This window comes from Anabrus simplex, chromosome 2 (assembly GCF_040414725.1).
Source record: "Anabrus simplex isolate iqAnaSimp1 chromosome 2, ASM4041472v1, whole genome shotgun sequence".
Classification (NCBI taxonomy): domain Eukaryota; kingdom Metazoa; phylum Arthropoda; class Insecta; order Orthoptera; family Tettigoniidae; genus Anabrus; species Anabrus simplex.
Window position 1 is genome coordinate 982,350,031 of NC_090266.1, and position 21,706 is coordinate 982,371,736.

Genomic DNA, 21,706 nt, shown 5'->3' on the forward strand with positions numbered 1-21,706 from the left:
ATTAAAGGATAGTACTAAAAGACTGATCGAAGAAAGAGAACGTCTGAAACCACAAGCCAAAGGAAATGAACGCACAAAGCTGGAATATACAAAAATCAATAAACAAACGAAAAGGGAAATCCGAAAAGACATCAGAGACCACAACACGGAAGTAGTCAAAGAAATCATGGAAAATACAAAATCAATGAAGAAGATTCGAAAGGAATTAACTCCGGACAAACATTGGATACTGGGAGTGAAAGACAGTAATGGTAAAAGACAAGCCAAGAGAGAACAGATAGTGACACAAGCGACAGAATTCTACAGGAAATTATATACAAGTAATTCCCAAAATGGCACACAGTGTCATAAGACGCCAAAAGAGGACATTGAGGAAGGAATACCACCCATTCTTCCCAGTGAAGTAAGAGCAGCCATAAGGGAAGCAAAGAATGCAAAATCCCCAGGCGATGATGGAATCTACAATGAATTCCTGAAATGGGGTGAAGAAGACATAACCCCATTCATCACTACGCTATTTAACAAGATACTCGAATCAGAAGACATACCAAGGGAGTGGAAACAAAGCACCATCATACTTCTGCACAAAAAAGGAGCCAAAGACGATATCAATAACTACAGACCTATCAACCTAATTGTAAATCTTTACAAACTCTTCATGAAGATCCTAACTAAGAGAATGGCGAAGACACTAGATGAACAACAACCAGTGACACAAGCAGGTTTTAGAACAAATTACAGTACATCAGACCACCTACAAGCAGTGAATCAACTGATCGAGAAAACACAAGAATTCAATCTGGATGTATATATAGCATTTGTGGACTACAATAAAGCATTCGACTCCGTAGAACGGGAATACGTTTTAGAAGCACTGAGCAAACAAGGGATCCAGAACAAATACATCAGACTCCTGGATAAACTCTACGAAGGCAGTGAGGCCAGAATAGAAACAGAAAGAGAAGGAAAGAAAATCAAGATAGAAAGAGGAGTTAAGCAAGGGGACCCTCTCTCACCAAAATTATTCACGTGCTTACTGGAGAATCAGTTCAGAAAACTAGATTGGGAAAACAAATACGGCATTAAAATAGATGGAGCAAGACTAACGCACTTACGATTTGCAGACGACATCGTATTGGTGGCAGAGTCGGCAACGGAGCTAGAACAAATGATAATAGAATTAGACAACATCAGCAAAGAAGCAGGCCTGACAATGAATCCAAGAAAAACTAAATTGATGACTAATGCACTGGAAACTCCAGTTAGCGTAAACGGAGAAATACTGGAATACGTAGAGGAATGTGTATACCTTGGCCAGAACATATCATTCTCAAACTGTTCAGAAAAAGAGGTCAAACGGCGAATAGGACAAGCATGGAAGAGGTTCTGGTCTCTAAAGTTCATACTGACAGACAAGACTCAGAAACTCACCCTTAAAGCTGAAGTCCTAGAAAAATGTGTGATACCAGTCCTACTATATGGATGCCAAACCTGGGCGCTAACACTAAAACAAAGGAAAATGATCCAGATATGCCAGCGCAAAATGGAAAGAAAAATACTCCAGGTCACATTGAGAGACAGAATACGGAACGAAGATGTACGAAGGAGAACCGGCATGAAGGACGCTCTGACGACAGCCGATCAGTTAAAGTGGAAATGGGGAGGACACGTAGCGAGACTGGAGCAAAATCGATGGACCTACAAAATGACAATGTGGGATCCCAGACAAGGAAGACGAAACGTGGGAAGGCAAAGAACTAGATGGGCAGACTGGTTTGCAAGATGGGGAGGAAAACAATGGACAAGAACAGCAAAGATAAGGCAAGAGTGGAAAGAGTTGGGAAAAATTGTGTGCAGAGATCACTGACCTTACGGGATACACCTTTGCTCAAGCCCTGTAATAACATAGGTCGATCAAGACACATATTATAGATATTGTGCAGCAGTGAAATATGCAACAGTGCGCTTCCGCAAAGAGACCTGGAGATCACCTCTCTGATCACTACGGCATAATACAGTAAAATTGATAAAAGAGGTTTTTATGAAGTGGTGAATATAAAATTATCATCCTCGCGTACACTGCGGAAAGAAGCCGAGCAAGTGTAAAATATGTTGAAATACGCTCTCAGGACAGAGGTGAAGAATACAACATACAATTGTACGCTTCGACGAAGAGGATACCGTGATGGTCATCTTCTGTGCACTCGGGAGAATGGCAAGACGAATGTCAAACAGATAAACGTTTGCATGCAGTAGTGACATGAATAACTCATCACGTAACACATAGTGGAAGGAGGATATGCACTTGTAATGTATGTCAGGAGAATTTCAACGGAGGATAAGGTCAAGAAATTACAAGAAAAGTCTACAACATTCGGAGAAGAAGCTATGCAAGAACGAAGACTGCAAGTTTACGCCTTTACCTAGAAACAACCTGAACCCTCCCTGGGATAAAAGTGTACACCTGTCATTTATGCAACAGTGCGTTTTCGCGAATTGTTGTTCCAGAAAAACACAATTGCATTCACTCGGGGGTGAGACTACACAAATGTACAATATGTGGTAATATGTTATCATGAAAAATCTACAGATTAACCAATATAATAATGCTCTTCAGGACCTGCTCACCTGATGAGCTAAACTGAGCACTGTCCCTGCATTGCAGGAGGCCATAGCCCTTAGGGGATTCATACGGCTAATTTATTTATTTATTATTTATTTAAGTCATCACCATCAGAACATTCAGAGTCATCGTCACTTATTTCTTTAGAATACCAATATAGTTGGTCTGTTATTGGACATAATAGATTTTCCAGCTAACTCGTTCCTGATTGCCAGCACTTCGCCCGACACATGGCTAGCGCACACCATGGTGCCACGCAGTCATCAATTTTTGAAAATGAGACAGTCTCTCATAGTCCATTGGCACTACCGGTGGCTCCAAGTAGCCTACGCAGTGGCCTATGCCGTCAAATGCATTCATGACCAAACACTTTATAAATGTACCACTGGTGATTTTTCATGTAATGTTTGGAGACAATGCTAGAATTTCAAAAACTTCAGTTAGTAGAATAGTTAGCAGAATATCTGCAGCGACAGCATCCGTGAGAAGATTACTTAGTATTTCCTTCAGTACAAGAATGTCAACAGATTATCTACCCCTATGAAATATGCAGTTTTGTTGGTGCATTCGGTGCAATAGATAGTACACTTGCAAGAACACAATCACCCGGAGGCAAGAGAGCTGAAATATTCTGCAGTCGGAAGGGATACTTTTACATAAATGTTCTAGTGATTAATGATCCTAACCTCCAAAACACACAGTAACTGTGGCCAGGTTTGGTAAACGACAGTATAATATTTAATAACTCCCATATCCAAGCACGGTTTGAAGTGGATACAATTTACAAAAGGATCCTGAATAGTGTGGAAAAAAGATAGAGATCTGTAGAAGATCATTTCACATTCTTAGCTGGGGATTGTCTCTGAATCTCAACCTGTTTATAGTAATTGAACATGCCATGTTTTACAAAGGTATTCACACAAAGTCATATTGGATCGTGCTCAAAACATGCTTGGTTCTGCCAATGCCTTCTAGATTCGCATGTTCACAACTCTTGCAAGAATTAATATTTCAGCTATTTCTCAGGAAAAATTTCAAGACTGCTAAGAATCATAAAAAATTAAGTTTGTAACACAGTGTTAACTAACAACAATTAACAATATTTAACAAATGTTGATGAAACCGGGCCTGAATCTATAGGATGGCAAAAACTTACTTATGGCAGCTCCTGGCAGTATTTTTCAGAACTTTTTCCTATTGCATTGATAAAGAGTGTCTTCTACTTTACCGTATGTGTTAATGATACTGATTCTAAGCCGTGGGGCATTTTTGAACCAAAAGATTGGCTTACAATCTGTTAAACAAGGCAGTTTCAACAAAGATTTTGAAGATGTAATCACAACAAAATGAAAATGATTCCAGTATATTTGTGTTCATTGCTGTATATAATTCGGATATTATAATCAGTACTGTACATAAAATGGAATATAAATTGTACGTCACTGCTAATTTCCTCAGAACAAGGTCCTAAATTACAAGGAACATGACAATGAAGACATGGGATATACGAATAAATATGATTGACATTATTAATTTTATAACAATAGCTGACACACTTACTGAAATGAAAACAGTCTATATCACCACACATTAAAATAATTTAATCCATAACTGGTTTTCAGAATCGTAGTTCCATCATCAGTGGATCATTAAAACTAAAATATTACAATTCACATAATTATGACATCTTGATTTTAAAATATAGAGGACAGCTATGCTTATAATGACAGGACGATGATTATTCACAGTAACTGAGTTTAGGCAGAAAAATAAAACCACCACCTTAGCAAAATACTTACCCTCAAGCCACTCTCTGATTTGATATCCATAATGGAAAGCACCGTCTCATATAAGATTGTATTACCAACATTTTTGCTTGTTTCCGTATTAGTAGCAACCTGAGCTAAAATATCATTCATTGCTTCGGACGCTTCTGCATCATTTTTACCTAATATTCTCAACAGACGCAGAATTTTCACCTGCAAAAAGCAAGAAAATTATTGGTTAATTATAGTGAAAGGAAGATTTGTGTTTTCAAATATATAAAGAACTGTAAGTGACAAAACTTGTTCCACACTTAGTTATTTATGTAGTTTTGCAATGGAGTAAGGTTGGTGGCACATGACAGAAATGAAATATTATGGTCCTAAGAAGGTAAGGCCTCTTACTTTTTCTCTTTCAAACCTGGCATTCCATGTGTGTACTCACTCACCCACTTTGGCACTACAGTCCCTATAGGGCCTTGGCTTCCTGGACAATCTCCACCCACTCTTCTCTATTGACTGCTTTGGTTGTCCATCTTCTAACGCCCATTCTTCTCAAATCCTCTTCCACGTTGACCAACCATCTGATCCTCGGCCTTCCCCTCATACGATGCCCTTCTGGTTTCCTACTGAAGCCTTATTTTACCATCCTGTTCTCTTTCTTTCATTCTTTCTACATGTCATAACCATTGCAGTCTACCACCTCTTTATTTCTAATCATCATCATCATCACCATCATCATCATCAATGTCCCACTCCAGTCACCAGGGTGTGGTTTATTTCTGCTACTATATCTGGTTTATTATACAGCTCTCTGATTACCTTATTATTCCTGATTCGTCACAGTTCACCACCCTCTACTGGTCCATAGACTTTCCTAAGTATCTTCCTTTCCCATCTCCGTAACACCTCCTCATCACCTTGTGTCATATTCCAAGTCTCCAAACCATACATCACCATAGGTCTCACTACCGTGCAATAAACAGTCAGCCTCAGATTCCTACTGAGGTTTTTTTTTCCTTCTAATACTTCACGTAAGTCAAAGTAACTCCTTTTATCAGCTGCTATTCTAGCATGCACTTCTTATCTCATATCATTGTTTTCAGCTACCACTGACTCTAGATATTTAAAACTCTTGCAGCATTCATATTCTTTCCCATTCAAATTCACACTTTTTTCTGCACCATTATAGTTTTTCTCACATGTTAACATGTACTTAGTATTTGACTGATTAATCATCAGTCGCTTCTCAGCCCCATATTTTTCCAGTTTTCATAATCACCGAGTGAGTTTGCCATGCGGTTAGGGGCGCGTAGCCGTGAGCTTGCATCCGGGAGTTCGAACCCTACTGTCGACAGCCCTGAAGATGGTTTTCTGTGGTTTCCCATTTTCACTCCAGGCAAATACAGGGGCAGTACCTTAATTAAGGCCACGGCCGCTTCCTTCCCACTCCTAGGCATTTCATGTCCCATCGTCGCCGTAAGACCTATCTGTGTCCGTGCAACGTAAAGCAAATTGTAAAAAGTTTTCTTAACTTCTCTTTCAGATCCTAGCAAATCAATATCAATGTGTATGCAAGGTCTTGTGTCACTCGATTAAACTACGTCCCATCTGGGGTTGCTCTCTTGTATTATTCACATTACCCTCTCCAAGGCAATGTTGAACAGGAGGGTGGAGAGTACATCACACTGTCGCAATCCTGGTTAATTTCAAAAGCTTTCAATTACGTACCCTCAAACTTTACTTTATATAATGTTGTTTGCAGAGTTATTTTAACCCATCTTGTCAGTTTGTTAGGTGTTCCTGCCTCTTTCATTGCCTTCCATATCTGATTCCTTCTGATACTATCATATGTTTGTTTAAAATCCAGATCTCTGACTGAAAATGAAAATCCACAGCCTGTTTCCAGTCATTCGACCGGGTAAGGAATGGAATGAATGTAGCCCCCATCTAGCGGTGACGACAGGAACTGTGGTGGCTGCCGAAGCCTGTCACACTCCCCTGGGGCAATAATTAATGACTGACAGATAAAATGAAATTATATTGGACAGTGTTGCTAAAATGAAATATGACAGGGAAAACCGGAATACCCAGAGAAAAAGCTGTCCAGCACAAATCTCATATGGAGTGACCGGGATTTGAACCCAGGAACCCAGCCATGAGAGGCACGCTCGCTGCCGCCTGAGCCACAGCAAGAAGATCTCTGATTATCTCTTCTAATTACCAAGAAACATGGATAAGCACGCAGCCGTGCCTGTTGTAATCGAGAAGGTACCAGTAGCAGTTGCTGAGGTAACTTACCCTAGTGGTGTGAAGGTGGACATGGGTAATGATGGTGTGACTGGTTGGGACAGCAAGAGGGGAAGTCTTCGAAATCACGTCATTGTATTTTGAAAAATTCATGTAATACTTTATTTAATTTTGGAAAAACTACTGATTTATTGTTTCATTGTAAAATCATTTTGAACCTGTGAGGAAAAGAAATTATGAACATTAATGAAAAATTTATATTGAAATTATTATTATTATTATTATTATTATTATTATTATTATGTGAAGTTTTGGTGTAACTGGTATATCAATTTTGGAGCGTGAACTGCCACGTGTCGTTTTTTGGTGACGAAATTAGCGTTGCATAAAGAAATGTTCTCGAACTTATAATGAACTTACCTCATCAAGAATGAAGAGACCTTATTGGTCGGAATAAAAGAGTTTATAACTGGTGAATGTGGATGTCGGGAGTAATGTGACCTCCCAATTGATAACCTGGTGATCCGACCCTTTCCGGCTTCTGGCTTCGTTGCGAGAGCGAAGCAAGTTTTCCACGTCTAAATTCTGAACAGCCTAGGGAGCAGACGCGCTCTTCGTCTGTCCCGTCGTGGGGATACTAGTCTCTGGGGTAAGCATTATTTCTGTTCTTAGACTTTAAATGTAAATTTTACTTAGTGCACCGGAATTTGCCCTCGGTATCCATATCTGCCCATTTGTTCATCGAAATGACTAAGTTTTTCAACTAATCATTAACATTCTATTTTTGGAAGCTATTCCCTTTTTGTTGGTTCAAGAATATTTGATTTAAGTTTTCATAAGTAATGTGTAAATTTAAATTTCCTCCGCGATTGCCTTCCGTAGATCTTCATCCCTCGATGTATGCTAATTTATCCTCTGCGCCATACTAGAAGTATATTTGGTATGGGAGCAAGTTAACTTAGGCCCTGTGTCAAGTTTTATCATTTCCTTTTTTTTTTTTCCCCTCCTTAATTTGATAATGTAGTACGCAAACTTGTAAGCCCCTTTAATTTTCATCTTGTAATTTAATTTCTTTGATGCTTGTATTTGCTCCTTTTTTCTGAAGTATAATTTTCCTTTTGCTAACACATACCAGCCAACTCATTTTCATTGTAAATTTATTTATTTCATAATTCTGTTTGTTTTCATGTTGTTCAGCTCTTCATTTTCATTTTGTTAGTAAATGTAGAATTCAAGGGTGATCATAGTCTATGTTTCTTTCCCCACAACGTTAAGTAATCATCCACCCTCTTAGAGATCCTAGCCACTTCCTATATCCTTCACTAGCTGTCACGTTGGTCAACATGTTTGTTTTTACTTCAAGCCACTCGTGTCTCCAAGCCTCGCGTGTGTTGTAACTGTTGTTTTCTTATTTATTTTATTTTATCTCATCCGTTTTATTCTTTTTATTATTTTATTATTATGTATTGATTTAATGTAATGTTAACCTAATGCGAGGTTACAATGGACTGCTTTGTAAAGTTTTTAAAAAATATTTTCATTTATTTGTTGATTGTTTTATGTTGCACTGACACAGGCAGGCCTTAAGGTGACAATGGTATTTTTTAAAACTGGGTTGAATTTCAAATATTTAGTTTAAATTAATTTCAACTAGATGTGACTTTTTAGAATAGATTTATTTAATCTGGCAAAATTAAGGTCATTAGGCCCTTCTGCCATTTAACCAGAAAATACAATATTTATATTACAGAATTAAAAGAAATATACTATAAATGAGACATCTTACAGTTACTAAACAATACAGTATTATGATATACAGAATTATAATGAAAAAATAACAAATAAATGATGATGATGATGATGATGATGATGTACACAAATTATTACATGACTATAGTGTTCACAAAAAGTTAACTTACTTTATTTCTATCTAGAAGAAACCCTTAATAATTATCCTTTATAATAACAGTTTGTTTATATACAGTGTATATATTCAGAAAAGGCTATACAACAATATTAATGTAACATATGAACAACTTCATCTATTACCGAGTAGACATTGGTGACAACGTTGCCTGAAACTAGCAGATGAGGTCCCTCTGACAGATACAGGTAGAGTATTCCAATACTGTGCTGAAGAAATAACAAACGAGTTTGTGTACCTTGTGATACGATGAGGTGGTATCGATAAGAGTATATCAGTTTATGACAGTGTTCTGAAATTATTCTTTTTTTTTTTTTAACAATTGATTTTTACGCCGCACCAACCCAGATAGAACTTATGGCAACGATGGGACAGGAAAGGGTTGGGAGTGGGAAGGATGCGGCTGTGGCTTTAATTTAGGTACAGCCCCAGCATTTGCCCCGTGTGAAAATGGGAAATAAATTCTGAGTGGATAACAGGTGGTGAAATTGACAGTACAAGTAGAAAGGTGAAGGTGAGAATATTTGATGATGAAGACACAAACCATGCAAATGAAGGCACTGTTTGTGATTTTCCCAACCAAATTCATCATAGACTGGTGTAATGCGGTCATAGTAATGTACGTCACATATATAGCGAACACAGGTGCTTTGCGTGTGTTGTAGATTGTCATTAAGAGAACCAGGTAGGTCGCTGTACATGGCATCACAGTGGTTGAAATGAGGTAATACCAGAATGTAAACGAGGCGTTCCTTTAATACACGAGAAGGAATGTTATGGAATCTTCTAAGCAAGTTAAGTGTGGCAAATATTTTTTCCGAAATGCTATAACCTGCTGCTTCCATGAAAGATGCTCATCTATGATAATCCCCAGATCTTTAACTTATTCACTGAAATCAATTGGTGAATTTTCTAGCTAAAGAGAAGTTGTTTATGATTTTTGAACAAAGTCATGATTTGAGATTTTACGTTATTTAATTTGAGTCCATAAGTGTCAGTCAGTTACAAATTTCTTGCATGTCTCCAATGAAATACTTAATTTCATGACTTAGTTTTTTGCGTTCACAGTAAGGTATAATTATAACTGTATATGCTTATTTTCAACAAAAAGACAAGTCTGCTCCAGTTAACGAGATCATATTAGTAAACCACCCCCCACCCCAGGCTTGTAGTAATGTTCTTAACACTTCAGAAAAACCTGAGGAAGATGTGAAGTAAGTCCTTTCCAGCATATGTCTACAAAGTGCCCAGCAGAATATAAAGTTTTAAAGAAAATGAAAGCGGGGAAAGTTTATCACACTATCTGCAATGAGTCATTTAGGAGATGTTCCAGAGATTACATATTAAAAATTTCATTCAATACATCATATATTCAGATAAAATGATTACCTGAAAGCAAATACTAGTACATGTTTCATCCAATCATTAGACATCTTCAGGTAAAACCATCGGTATTAAATCATTATCACAAAAATATTAAAGAACAATGGAATAAGCTGGCATTGATAGCAGTGCATGGCAGGCGGGATGTACGGCCTCACATCGCAGCGATAGGTTGTTACCTTGACTTTTTCTAGTAACACGGACAATTTGAAGGAGGCAATAAACACACCCATGGCAACGTATCCGCCGTTGACTTCGCTTGTAATGCATTGGACATGTGTCACGAGACATTGCTTCATGTCTTCCGTCAATTCATTGTCAGTGCTCAAGAAGAGTTCACGGTGGAAGATAACTCCACGAACCAGATTCAAGGTTTAGTGCTCCTCCACTTTGATGGAGGATATCGTCAAAGTGGTCGCACTCGAGCAACCTATCAGCTAGCATGGTAGTGAGCAACCTTACCAACAAACTACCGTTGCACATTTTTTTAAGGTCTTCCATTTCTACTAAACAAAATAGACTTGACCTGCCTCAAGCCACCTTGGGCAGGCCAAAGACGTTTCAAAGCCATGGCCAAAATCGTCCTCCACAAATGGCACCCACTTCGATAAGGGGCCTCTAGCCAAACCAAGCCGATACCACCTGGTCGTAGCAGATATTGCCCGAGGTCAGATGATGGACGATGCCTAATAAGGTATAACTAAGGCAATGGGCACCAAGACTACATTCCTCCAATCACCAACAATAGCATGTACCCCACTGAGTGTAGAGAGTAATAAATATGGATAAAAAATTTAAAAACAATAATATGTCCTGGCATTCGGCTCTGAAGGGGCCTGTATTGTCAGGCAGATACTACTGCACAGGTACAAAGTGCTCCCACCAAACTGGATTCTCGTGTCACCGTTGGACTTTCGAGCGTAGTTTGCACATGTAAGAGGCCTTTCTCCGCTGCACACACATCAAGAATTTTGAATCAGCCTACAACAACAACAAAAAGGGGGGACCGATAGCCACATGATCCTTTTACTCACCTTCTACAACAGGCAGGGATTACCTATGGATGTATTTAACCCCACCCATCCACAGGGGGTCCAACACATTGTACCAAAACCACGAAGCATTTCCGTTCCTCCTTTCAGTCACCTCTTATGAGGGGAGGGGAACACTGTGTGTGTATTCCTAGTGTGTGCCTGCGTCCCACACCCACAGGGGGGTAACATAGCGTTCATTACTATTAGCCAAAGATTCAGAAACCAGGTATTCGTTTGCAAGACCTAACCAGGAGCTGACATGTACTCTAACCACAATTTGGTGGTAATGAATGTTGTCAGAAATTGAAAAAACTTGAAGAAAGGAACACAAGAAGATGGGATGTAGAAAAATTGAAAGAATAGTGTGAGGGTTTGTCTCAAGGAATATGTTGCATATTGACTAAACAAAAAGGCTGAAGAAAACACAACAGATGAAGAATGAACAGTCATAAAGTCTGAGATCAGTAGGGCTGCTGAAGAAAGGAGAGGAAAGGGAAGGAAAGGAAGGAGAAGGTAAGGAAGAAAAGATAAGATCATTTTTAGAAATTGCCTTACGTCGCACCGACACAGATGGGTTTTATGGCAATGATGGGACAGGAAAGGGCTAGCTAGGAGTGGGAAGGAATCTACCGTGGCCTTAATTAAGGTGCAACACCAGCATTTGCCTGGTGTGGACATGGGAAAGCATGGAAAACCATCTCCAGGACTGCCGACAGTGGGATTCGAACACACTATCTCCCAAATACTGGATACTGGCCGCACTTAAGCGACTGCTGCCATCGAGCTTGGTGAAATGTAAGATCAAGTAAGAATCGGATGATAACTCGGGTGATAACCAGACCTGATTGATGAACGGTGAAAATAAAAGAATGCAAAAAATTAGAAGGATAGAAAAGAATACAGGTGATTAAAGAATGAAGTTGTTGAAAGTGAGGATACGTAAGGAAGAATGGCTGACAAAGATGTGCAAGGATTTTTGAAGGTTGTATGGTTGTAGAAAAGGTAGATATTGCACACAGGGAAATCAAAGAAACCTTTGGAGAAAGTAAAATTAAATGTATGATTATCAGATGGAATCCCAATTTCAAGAAATATAGCAGAAACATACTGTATTCAACAACTGTATCAAGGAAAAGAAGTAGACGATAACATTCTGGAAAAAGAAGAGGCTGTTGATGCTGATTAAATGCGAGAGCCAATTTTGATGTCAGAATTCAACAGAGTTTTAAGATACCTAAATAGGAACAAGGCACATGGAATTCACGACATATCCTCAGAATTACAACCACCTTAGAAGAAACCAGCATGGCGAGGTTATTCTATTTAGAGTGAAAAATTTATGATACAGGAGAAATGCCATCCGATTTTTCAGGCAGAATGTTGCCATGCCTATGAAGGGATACCCAAAAATAACCGGAATAACATTGCCGTGGACGAAGCTGCTGTAGTATGCATTTCTGCCACTAGGTGTGAAAGCTCAACTCATTGCCAGTTCAGTGCCGCCTGTGTTGTTGACCTGGCTTGTTCTGTACATCTGCAGTGGTTGTTTTTGTTAGCGTTGTTTTGTTCTTTTTTAGTTTTTTTTTTTATGATGGCAAATTTAAGTGAACAATGTGCAAACCTTTTATTGGGAAGTTTCAAGAAAATTGCACAACAGTGTTCATCAATAAAGACCCGATTTGTGGCAGACAGAAGAATGGTTCATCCACAGCAACAATGCACCTGCAAACACAGTGGTATCTGTTAGTTTCTGACAAAAAAAAAGCATGGTTCCACTGCCCCATGCCTGACCTGGCTCCATGTGACTGTTTCTTATTACCACGCATGAAAAGGGGCATCAAAAGACACCAATTTGACAATATTGCAGAGGTAGAGAAAAACAGACTGAGGAGCTGTCAGCCATTTCTAAAGATGACTACAAAAAATGTTTCGAACAGTGGAAGCACCAGTGGGAGAAATGTAATAGTTGTAATGGAGAGTATTTTGAAGGGGATAAGGTTGTTTTGTAAAAAATTTGAAAATATATAGTTTTTTTTTTTTTTTTTTTTTGGTACCCCCTCGTATTCCCAAGAAAGCAGGTGCTGAAAAGTGTCTATCGCAACACTAGTTTGATGCAAGTGTAATGGACTAGTATAACATGGAAACAATTCTCTAAACACATGGGAAAATAGTAGAAAAGGTTTGCACATTGTTCACTTAAACTTGCCATCATAAAAAAAAAAATGAACAAAAGTTTATTTAATGTAAGAAAAGGTAATAATAGTAAATTTATCATTACCTGTAAATATTATGTATAAATCCAATGTAATGTTGCGCAACACAGGGTAATAGTCCAGAAGAGCGAATCTTTGTCACTAGAGAGTTACAGCACATTCAATCCATTTGTAAATAGGTTGTTGGAGACTAGAAATTACGAGAAAACATTCTGTGTCATACTTTTCTAGAAGCTTGGCCAGGCAATTCATATAAAGAGGTAGTATTGGAAGTTGGAGTAGAGTTGTTAGCGAGACTTGCTAGTTAAAGTCGTTAGTGTCAACTCATGTTGTGATTTTGTTGATAATCTGTTGACATGCCAATAGGGCAGTCACCACCACCACCACCACCATCATCATCATCATCATCATCATCATCATCATCATCATCATCATCATCATCATCATCATCATCATCATCTTCTTCTTCTTCTTCTTCTTCTTCTTCTTCTTCTTCTTCTTCTTCTTCTTCTTCTTCTTCTTCTTCGTAACAGTGTTTTGTTCAAGATGGCAGTTTATTAGTGTGTGCCATTCGTCATTCAAAAGATTCAGGAGATAAAAGGGCAAGGTCTTATCGAATCCTCTACATCCTGTTGGGCTTCACCTATCGTCCTAACAAAGAAGAAAAATGGGGAGTATTGACTGTGTGTGGAATTCGGCAACTTGAATGAGAAGACCGTTAATGACACCTACCCCATGCCTGACCTGAAACACTCACTGAAACAAGTGAGTGGGTCTAGGATTTTCAGCACACTGGATCTCAACTCCGGATACTGGCAAGTAGAGGTTGAGGAAAGTTCTAGGACACTGACCGCCTTCATGACACCGAGAGGATTGTGCCAGTTTGAAGTAATTCCTCTTGGACTAAAGAATGCTCCTGCAACCTTCATGCGACTGCTGGATAAGGTGTTGTCAGGATACGTTGGAGATTTCTGCGAAGTGTATCTCGATCTCTTAATCCACAGCAATTATTTTCAAGAACACATTGTACATCTGAAGATAGTGCTGAAATGACTGAAGATTCACGGACTGACTTGCCAACTGGAGAAGTGCCACTTCGCCCAGTCCCGTGTAGAATATCTTGGGCATGTCCTAACATCTGAAGGCTTAGAAAGGCAACCGAAGAAGAATCGAGCTATCGAGAAAGCTGAACACCCGCGGACCAAGCGACAAGTACGTCAGTTCCTTGGCTTGTGTGGATGGTATAGCATCTTCGTGCCATACTTTGAAGAGATGACCACTCACCAATCTTCTCCATAACAACCGCCCATTCCGACTGACCAGCAAGGAAGAGGCAGCATTTCAAGACATTAAGGCTGACTCAAGTGTAACAGACTGATATAAACCAAACCCCATAGCACTGCAACCCTTGAAGGGCCTTGGCCTACCGAGTGACCGCTGCTCAGCCCGAAGGCCTGCCAATTACGAGGTGTCGTGTGGTCAGCACGACGAATCTCTCCGCCGTTATTCTTGGCTTTCTAGACCGGGGCCACTATCTCACCATCAGATAGCTCCTCAATTCTAATCACGTAGGCTGGGTGGACCTCGATCCAGCCCTCTGGTCCAGGTAAAAATCCCGGGCCTGGCCGGGAATTGAACCCGGGGCCTCCGGCTAAGAGGCAAGCATGCTACCCCTACAGCACGGGGCCGGCAATACACTGATATAACTTGAAAAAGATATTCTTTAACCAGTGGGTAAATAATGCAACTATTGAGCTTGAATTATTATTATTATTATTATTATTATTATTATTATTATTATTATTATTATTATTATTATTTGTGAGGTATGGCTATGAAGTGATTACGTCTTCTTATTAGTCTTCCTATTATTATTATTATTATTATTATTATTATTTATGTAGTCGGACGATACCATTATTTCTGAGGTTATGACATGAAACATGTGCTATATATATATATATATATATATATGAGTTTAGTTAATGTAAGAACCTGTAATTAATACTATATAATTTATTATTACCTGAATATATGATGTATAATCCATACTAACATTGTGCAACACACTGTAATATCCAGAATAACACTCGGTACGACAAGAACTATGTAGAACCCTCCTTACAACTGTAACTATGTATTAGGCACTCTAGAATTTACGAGAAGTTCTATTGTGCCATATCCTTCTAGAAGCCTGGCCAGGCAACCTATATGAAGAGACAGTCTGGATGGTGGAGTTGAGTTACTGTTTAACAGGAGTTGTTTTTATGAACACGTGTTGTGTGTATGCAGACATACTTATGTGGCAGTCAGCAGTCAACTGTACAAGATGGCAGTCATAATCTTCTGATGTTTCCGTAGTAGTGTTTTGTTTGTGACAGCAGTTGATTAGGTTATGTGAGTTTAACTTGATAATAATTTTAAATAAAATCCGTGTACGCAGGTGACAGCATTTTGTGTGTGTCTTTGTGAATACATCAAGACTGTGACATGCAACACTCTCAGTCTAGCCCATCCTGAATCCAAACGGAAGATGTGCCAGCAGACGGACCCCAGCGACTCCGGCTTAGGAGCAGTGTTATTCCAGGAGAGGAGTGACGGTGGAAGGGTCACCATCGAGTATGCCAGCAGAAAGCCACCTCTCACCGAAACAACGCTACTGCACTGCCGAGAAAGAAGCCTTAGCCGTGGAATGGGCCATGGGGAAATTCAGAGGCTACTAGGAGGGAAGGATGTTCCAGCTGTACACTGATAACGCAGCTCTCAAATGGTTGAACTCGGTCTCTGGCTCAAAATCTAAACTGATACGATGGGCTCTGTTAATCACAAAATATGATGCTGATGTGTGTCACGTCCCAGGATCGACAAACATACGACCAAACAGTTTATCTAGGCAGCCGACGATGAAACCTGAAGGCAGAGCACCATTGTCGAGAGAGAATTTCCACAAAAACACCAGAGCAAACCCAGCGAACCTGTTCTTATGATAATCAAGAAAGAACTTGATCTGGGAATAATCAAGCAATGGCAAGAAGAAGACAAGCCCTGTAGGACCATGATGCAGTGGATTACGATGCAGCACACCGATAGTCAACTCAGAGGGAATTCAAGATGTGCTACAAAAACTTCTGGGTTGACGGAGGACTCTTGATGTACAGATCTCACCTCTCCGACATACCTGCAGTAGTGGTGATCCCTAGACAGCACATGACAGATATCCTTGAGAAGTTCCACGATAGCACCGAGGTGAAGAGACATATCAGTCTATTAAACGAAGATTCTTCTGTGTCAACATGCGGAAAGACATCCTTGACTATGCGAAAGGGTGTTACGTCTGCACCTGCACCATGGCAAGCAACAGGAAAGCAAATTCCAGTTAGCAAGGAAGACTGCCGCAGCGCCCTTCAGGTGGTCATAGCCCTGGCTTTGATGGGTCCCTACCCTAGAACACCACGGGGCAAAACAGGATTCCTAGTAATCACCGACCTCTTCACAAGATGGATTGAAGCTTTTGCGATACCAGAAGCTATGAAGGGAAGCATCACCAGTCATCAACAGGGTGAGGTATTCAGCCGCTGCAGTTATCAACGGCGCATTCTGTCAGACAACGGGAATCAGTTCACATCAAGGAAGTGGCAGCAAATGATGACTGAATGGGGTGGGGAGCATTGAACCACCCCTATCCACAACCCAAGGACCAATCCAACTGAATGACTGAACCAGGAGCTAAAAAGGATGCTACAGGTTCACCTAATAGACAAGGAACATCGACTGTGGGATCGTCAGATACTGCCCTAACTTTTTGCCCTGTGACAACACTTCAACCGTGTCACTGACTATTCTCCAGAGGAGCTGTTCCTTGGTCGACAGCTATACAGTACCAGGGACTGGAAGATTCGTCCAACACCCACTTCTGGTCAAGATAATGCAGCTGTTTCCCTAGCAGGGTGCAGCATAAGGAGCAGCAGGACAAAAAGGAAAAGCAAACCTCGGCCAAGAACAGATCCCTTACCCAGGCCAAAGCTCAAGATGTTGATCAGACCCAATCTTCCTCTCAGGCCAACAAGCGCTGTGACATAACCACCCAGTCAGTAATAAGATTGGAGGGATTCACATAGGTCGCACACCTAAGTGGGTTGGTCCCGTAGAGGTTAATAAGCAGCTGGGCCATGGGGTCTACTTACTGAAGACCAACCCTCCTGTCAAGGTCCATTCATCAGCATTGCGGCGAGTCACCCAATTGCCTGGTATTGCCGCGGGTCCACCTGGAGGAGAGGCTATTAATGACATGGCACAATCTGGTTATGAGGAGGAGAGCGCATCGACTACCACCGAGTAGGAGACTGGCAGCGAGGCGACACCGGCCCTCGACATGGAACGATCCAGTCAAGAGGAGAACACAACCAGTGACGTCAAGAAAAAAAGAAGATATAATCTACGACCGAGGCAAAGTTGGCGAGTGTGATAGAAGGTTGAAATTGTTTCAAATTATAGGGGGGATATTGATGCAAGTGTAATGGACTAGTGTAACTTTGAAAAATTTTCTAAACCCATGGGTAAATAGTAGAAATATCGAGTTTGATTAGTAGGTGTTGCTATTATTATTATTATTATTATTATTATTATTATTATTATTATTTACTTAGTTATGCATGGACTATATTTGGTATAAAACGTGGTCCATCATTTATTATTTGTGTCTTGTGTAACAAAAAATGTGAGGTTATGTCACGACACGTATGCTGTATGTATATTAGTAAGAATTTATTTCATGTAAAAACACATAATAGCATATAATTTATTATTACCCGTAAATATCAAGTATAAATCTAGTGTAATGTTGAGCAACACATGGTAATAGTCCAGAACAACGCTTCTTGTCACTAAAATTGTATAGAAAATTCCACTGATTGTAAATGGACTATTGGAGACCAGAAATTATAAGAAAACATGTGTCATACTTTTCTAGAAGCCTGGCCAGGCAATGTGTATAAAGAGACAGTCTTGGGAGTTGGAGTAGAATTGTTAGCAAGACTTGCTAGTGAAAGTTGTTAGTGTGAACTGATGTTGTGATTTTGTTGGTAATCAGTTGACATGCTGATGAAGCAGTCTTCTTTTTCTTTGTAGCAGTGTTTTGTTCAAGATGGCAGTTTATTAGTGTGTGTGTGTGTGTGTGTGTGTGTGTGTGTGTGTGTGTGTGTGTGTGTGTGTGTAATTTGTAAATAAAAAAAAGTGTACACAAGTGACAGCATCGCATGTGTGTGTCTTTGTAGTTACATCAAGTTTAGTACTGAACCCTACTGGTTCATTGCCATTGATTTATCTGGAAGGACATTGGGATATTATATAATTGGAGATTGCATTTTGCTTGCCAGTATTCTGTAATACAGATTAATTGAATTCAAATTTGTTTTATCCACATATGCCAGAATTTCCATTCAGAAGACAGAGACAGCACGAGTAGAGTGCAAACGATGGGGAGCTTTGAAATCTCAACATTGTATCTGAATTGGCAAATCACAGCGCAATATGTATTTCAGCGGGAAGGATTCAGGAGTACCACCATGATTTGGAGATCATAAAGATGGAATTATCTCTCTAATGGGAGATAATTTCTCCTCTCGTAAAGTATCAATACGGAAAATAAAACTAATCACACAAGAGATATATTTCTAAGCAAGAAAACAACTTATACATAATACCTAGAAACACAGAGTGTCATAAGCGCCACTCTGTTGAAAAATGACGTTAAGACAAATCACTCGAAAGGGCAGCCTGCAGATACTGGCAAAGTATCGTAAGTGTAGCACGCCTGCAAGCCCTGAAAAAAAATTTCATAATGAATGTCGTCGTTACCACTGCTTTCTTTTTTCTTACCAATAAAAATATCGCAAGAGGACAGTAAAATTATAGTGAGAGGTTCAGTTATCATATGAACGTTATGCATCTATTCCATGCACCATTTTAAAAATGGCAGCTGAAATGTCCATTGTGTCACGTTCTGCGCTATTGTAGAAATCTAACAAGAGTGAAATAACTAAGTTTGACAGGCTTTGGTGCATGGACAAGACAGTCAGTTGTTACAGTCTTACTGTTATGGATGTGTTATATTCATAGATGTGTTGCAAATGCAACCTTACCTTTAATGAAATATTTTGTTGTTACTGTTTCCGTAAAATAAAAAGTGCCTGCATTTTGACGAACCAGTCGGCCAGGTAGGTTTTCTGGTTTGAATAGAACACTAGTGGTGACTGTGACAGGATGGATTCGATTCAACGTGAGGAAAGTTGTAAGTCAAGATGGAGAGACAAGTAAAATTGAGAAAACCCATACGTGCAGTATTTACAAAGACTTTTGACTCATTGATGACTGAAACAACTCATCAAGGTAAGATAATATTTAACTAAGTTAGAAAGACTGGCTGCTGAACTGAAAGAAGCTCATGATGAAGTTTTTGACGTGCTTCTCAACAGTAATTATGACGCGGATTATGATACTGAATAAAATAAAGTGCAAGAATACAGTGATAAATTAGACGAAGCATGTCAGAGTGTCGAGAACTCTTATGCAGCAATATAGCAACTGTCACAAGTGAAGGTATCAATTTGTTGAGTGACAATTCCGGTTCTGGCAAGAAAAAACCTAAGTTGCCTATGATCGAACTGAGGAAACCCAGTGGTGAAGTTGAAGACTGGTTAGGTTTCTGGAGCCAATTCCGTAGGCTACATGACGATCTGGACATAGAAAGGGAAGATAAATTCCAGTACCTAATTCAAGCTACTACAGAGGGCAGTAAGGCGGGAGACGTCGTAAACAGCTTTCTGCCTACGGCTGATAACTATGTGAAACCAATTCAGTGTTTACAGAGTAGGTTCGGAAGAGAAGAATTATTGCTGGAGTTTTATGTTCGTGAACTGTTAGGATTAGTATAAGTATTTATTAATGAACAAAACAGGCTTCCAGCCCAGATACATGTTCACAAAGAAATAATCCTATTAAAAATAATAATAATAATAATCTGTTAGGATTAGTTATATAGAATTTCAGTGTCTAAGAAACTCACTCCTTTGCATCTCTCGCATCTTAGGTCACTCGAATCGTTGGGAATGACCAGTGATAAATATGCAGACTTTTTATTTCCCCCTAGTTGAATCATCACTCCCAGAAGACCTGCTAAGAGTGTAGTTAAGAACTGCCATTTCTTTGTCTATCAATGAAACATCAGAGAATCTTTATTGTGAGAAATTGTTGCAGCTATCACCTTTTCTGAAGAACGAAGTGGAGGGAGAACAGAGAATTTAACTCGCCCAACGGGGAATTCCGTATATCCTCACAGAAACCAGGAAAGCAGAAGACCAAAGTCACCTCAAACTGAATCTATACCTACTGGTAGTAATCTGTTTGCTGGAGAAGCAAGAGGTACTCAAATGGAAACAATTGTGTCTTCTCTAAGAGAAACCATGATATGAAAGATTGTTTCAAGGCACAGAATATGACTGTCTGAGAAGAAAAGTATATTGATGAAAACGGGGTGCTGCTACCAACGTCTGAAACAAGGTCATATGGCTAAGGCTTATAAAGTGACTGTGCGATGTCAGGTATGTGGGAAGACACACAGTGTTCTTATGTGTCCAAACTTGCCACTGAAGGAATCAAACGAACAGCAGGAGGAGGAGACTCGTATGGAAAAACACAGTGCACTGTTGAGCTGTCAAAGCTACAGTCAAGAGGTTCTCCTTCAAACCCTAATGGGTAAGATCCTATCGAGAAGACAAGAATGCATCGTCAGGGCTTTGATCGACAGAGGATCGCAGAGACTGTATTTACTGGAAAGAACTGCTGTGTCTGTTGGACTTCAATCCTCGGGTACAGAGACCTTAACTCATGGTTTGTTTGGAGGTGCTGAAAATGACAGGCAGTTGCATTCGACTACCAGTTGAAGATCTGCAGTGTGGATTGAAAATATTGTTGTGAGATCCCTGTGCTCAGTCAGCCTGTGATTTGTGGTGAAATTCCTAGGCTAAAAGGGGTCCCTTAATGAAGGAACTGAAACAAAACAACATTTTTGCTTCTGATTGTGGTCCAAATAGACATGAAATTGAACTGGAAGCTAACGTGTATGGGCCGTTACTGACTGGGAGAATTAAAAACTTTGAACTGTGGACCAGAAGCTGTAGAAACCCATTTGGGATGTGTTGTTAAGGGAAGTTTGGCGGGTAATCATTCCTCCTGTAGAGCTAACATGTTTGTAACATCCCTGCTGACATTGAAGTCTAGTGTGACTGAACTTTGGAAATTAGACTCTTGGAATCAAGGATCGTGTGGAAAAGAAGTCTCGAGAAGAAGTGGAAATTGCCACACTTGACTATTTTAAGAATACCGTTTCTATTAACAGAGAGGAACGCTATGAGGTCAGTTTACCTTCGAATGAGGCGTTCAAGGATCTGCAAGAAAACCTAGAAATTGCTGAGAAGAGCTGCAGGTCTAATTGAGTTAAACTGATCCGTGAAGGAAAG

The 21,706-nt window shown here is 39.7% G+C and overlaps 1 protein-coding gene across 12 annotated transcripts in view; it reads right to left on the reverse strand.

Annotated features, from left to right (window-relative positions):
• Nucleotides 1-21,706, reverse strand: part of AP-1gamma (adaptor protein complex 1, gamma subunit) — a 792,649-nt gene that overhangs the window by 333,538 nt on the left and 437,405 nt on the right. For all 12 annotated transcript variants that reach the window (XM_067141824.2, XM_067141823.2, XM_067141830.2 and 9 more), the window contains one exon: nucleotides 4,423-4,602. In XM_067141824.2, coding sequence (XP_066997925.1) covers nucleotides 4,423-4,602 — 180 coding nt within the window. The remainder of the gene's footprint in view (nucleotides 1-4,422; nucleotides 4,603-21,706) is intronic.